The 3,638-nt window shown below is 45.1% G+C and overlaps 1 protein-coding gene across 1 annotated transcript; it reads right to left on the reverse strand.

Moving 5' to 3' along the window:
* Window positions 1–213: 213 nt before the first annotated feature.
* LOC309978819 (large ribosomal subunit protein eL37-like) lies at window positions 214–554 on the reverse strand. Its single transcript, XM_082865464.1, has one exon. It carries the CDS (start codon window positions 542–544, stop codon window positions 251–253), a length of 294 nt encoding a protein of 97 aa, XP_082721590.1. The 5' UTR covers window positions 545–554; the 3' UTR covers window positions 214–250.
* Between the last annotated feature and the right edge of the window lie 3,084 nt (window positions 555–3,638).

Raw genomic sequence — 3,638 nt, forward strand, 5'->3', positions numbered from 1 at the left:
TATATATATATATACATGTGCAATACATGTGTGGGTTTTTATTTGCCCTTTTTTATTAAAATGAGATCATATATATCATCACTTTTTTTTTAATAGATCTTTATTGGAGTATAATTGCTTCACAATACTGTGTTAGTTTCTTTTGCACAACAAAGCAATCAGTTATACGCATACACGCACGTCCCTATCCCCTCCCTCTTTTTTTTTTTTAAAACCAGAACATTAATTGCAGGACTAATAATTGAAATCCTTAAGATGAACTGGATGCTGCAACAGCTGCCCTCTTGGGTTTAGGTGTTGTTCCTTCACGGAATCCATGCCTGATTCTGCTGTATACAATTTTTAGGTGCCTCATTCGACCAGTCCCGGTGGTATTTCGTCTTTTAGTTTTAGCACTCCAGTTATACTTCCTCTTCCGCTTGGCAGGGTAGCCACATTTACCACAGGTCGACTTCTGAAGGTGGTAGGCCTTAGAGCCACAGAGGCGGCACAACGTGTGCGTCTTATTCCGACGCTTTCCAAACGAGGACGTTCCCTTCGTCATCTCGCTTCTGCCGCCGAGACCCTCCCCTCCCTCTTGAGCCTCCCTCCCATCCTCCCTATCCCACCCCTCTAGGTCATCACAAAGCACCGAGCCGATCTCCCTGTGCTATGTGGCTGCTTCCCACTAGCCAACTATTTTACATTCGGTAGTGTATATATGTCCATGCTACTCTCACTTCATCCCAGCTTCGCCCTCCCACTCCATGTCCTCAAGTCCATTCTCTATGTCTACCTCTTTATTCCTACCCTGAAGCTAGGTTCATCAGTTTTTTGGGGGGTTTCTTTGGGTTTTTTTTGGTTTCCATATGTATGCGTTAGCGTACGGTATTTGTTTTTCTCTTTATGACTTACTTCACTCTGTAGGACAGACTCTAGGTCCATCCACCTCACTACAAATAACTCAATTTCGTTTCTTTTTATGGCTGAGTAATATTCCATTGTATATGTATGCCACATCTTCTTTATTCATTCATCTGTCGATGGACATTTAGGTTGGTTCTACGTCCTAGCTATTGTAAATAGTACTTGCAATGAACATTGTGGTACATGTCTCTTTTTGAATTATGGTTTTCTCAGGATATGTGCCCAGTAGTGGGATTGCTGGGTCATATGTTAGTTCTATCTTTATTTTTAAGGAACCTCCATACTGTTTTCCATAGTGGTTGTATCAATTTACATTCCCACCAACGGTGCAGGAGGGTTCCCTTTTCATCACACCCTTTCCAGCATTTATTGTTTCTAGATTTTTTTGATGATGGCCATTCTGACTGGTGTGAGGTGATACCTCATTGCAGGTTTGATTTGCATTTCTCTAATAATTAGTGATGTTGAGCATCTTTTCATGTGCCTCTTGGCCATCTATATGTCTTCTTTGGTGAAATGTCTATTTAGGTCTTCTGCCCATTTTTTAACTGGATTGTTTGTTTTTTTTGATATTGAGCTCCATGAGCTATTTGTATATTTTGGAGATTAATCCTTTGTCTGTTGTTTCATTTGCAAATATTTTCTCCAGTTCTGAGGGTTGTCTTTTTGTCTTGTTTATGGTTTCCTTTGCTGTGCAAAAGCTTTCAAGTTTAATTAAGTCCCATTTATTTATTTTTTGTTTTTATTTCTGTTACTCTAGGAGGTGGGTCAAAAAAGATCTTGCTGTGGTTTATGTCAAAGAGTGTTTTTCCTATGTTTTCCTCTAAGAGTTTTATAGTGTCTGCTCTTACATTTAAGTCTTTAATCCATTTGGAGTTTATTTTTGTATATGGTGTTAGGTAGTGTTCTAATTTCATTCTGTCACTTCTTGCTGTTCTCACTCAATAACACTCCCTGAAATCGATTGGTATGACTCTAATTACTAACCTTCAATGGCTGCCTAGTGTTTCATGATGTGGATATACCATAATCTATTCGGCCATCAACCTACTGATAAATAATTATGATTTTCAAGTTTTTTAAATGCTATGATCAATGCTTCAACACACATCTCTGTACGTATAGGTCCTTAGGTGCCAGGGCTTTCATTTCTATGGAATGGTGTCCCAGAAGTAGAATTGCTAGGTCAAATGATATATGTTTTTTAATTTTAGTGGATGGTACCAGATTGTTTTCCCCAAAGACTGGAACTCTTCCTGTTTCCACCAGCAAGGTGTGGCCTACAGCATGGCTCACTTGACTGATCCTGGAGCAGATCCACTTTTCTCCTGTGGATGTGAAACTCAAAAGAGACACGCAGAGACTGGGGAGATTGGAGTGGAGTCATGTTCACATCAATCAACTCTGAAAACCAGCCCAATATCTTTGACAGTCTTACTTTTTGCCCAAGTTAGCCAGAGTTGAGTTCTGTTGCTTACAACCAAAAGAAACATAAATCCCTAAACCTGGTCACAAACTCAGCCTCGAGCCCAGATACAGATTCAGTTCTGATCCTGGCCACAGACTCAGTCCTCACCCTAGTCAGAGACTGAAGCCCATTCCCGGCCCCAGACTTCCCTGACCCCTGCTCGGCATCTCTCTGAGGGGTGCTCCTGGTTGCAAGGGGGGCAGGTGAGCTAGTGGGTACATTTCATCCAGAGCCTGGAACCCAAAAGTAAAGGCCTCTTTGTGGCAACTAATGCTGATGACTTTGGAGACAGCGGGGAATTTCTTGTGAGGAATAACTGATAAAATCTAAGTCAGAGATGTTTTGGGGGCCTCTGGGTTGCGGGGAATAAGGGATCAAAAGGGAACCCAGTGGGAGATGGGATCAGGGGTTTGGTTTGTGGAGGTAGAGAATGAGGGCAGTGAACTCTGGACTTAGCTCAAGGAAGTGGGGACAGAGCAGGGATGTGGGGAGGGCCAGCCATCTGGAGCTGGATGTGGCTGGACTGAGTTGCCTGCTAGAGCCTGGAGGGTCCCAAGGTCCTGTGCCCCGGGATGAGCAAAGAGGAGTTGCCATCGAGAGATGTCGAAGCAGCCTGTAGCCCAGCGGCCTCCTCCTTTGTCTCTCCCAACCACCTGGCACCGCCTGGACCAGCGGCTGGGACCCCATGCTGCCTGGCCCTCTCCCGGCTGTCCTGACTTTCCACAGGCTCCAAAGCCACCTGCCTCCTCCTCTTTCCCTCCAGTTGCCCCCGCCCTTCATCTTTTCCCCTGGCTCAGCTTCCCTTTGCGTGCCGCCTGCTGAGTTTCAGGGATTAGGGCTGTCTACCGTGGGACACAGCTCCCTTCTCTTCTCCCCAGAGCCAGGAAGCTCTTGCCAAGATCTGGTCCCAGCCTTACCCCCAAGGATCTCTGGCAGGAATCAGGCAGAGCTTACTGGGAGTGGGGCTGGAGGGGCAAGCCCAGAGTGTGGGGAGGGGACTAACATTTGTCAAATACCTATCATAAGCCAGATACTTTACTTCTACTCTCTCAGTGTATCTTCAGAGCGAGCTGGTGAGGTAGCAATTCTTATGTTTAGATGGAGAAGCTGAGGCTCAGCGATTGTAAGGGCTTTGTCTAAGGCTAGAGGTGGCCAAGCCAGAATTTAGAACTGGGACTGTCGACTCCAAAGCCAGCTACTTCCAGGCCTAAGGTGAGAGGAATGAGGGGGCCTCGGTTCCTAACTAAAAGGGAGGCCCAGGTAA

Source organism: Leucopleurus acutus, assembly GCF_964270905.1.
Source record: "Leucopleurus acutus genome assembly, chromosome: X".
NCBI lineage: Eukaryota > Metazoa > Chordata > Mammalia > Artiodactyla > Delphinidae > Leucopleurus > Leucopleurus acutus.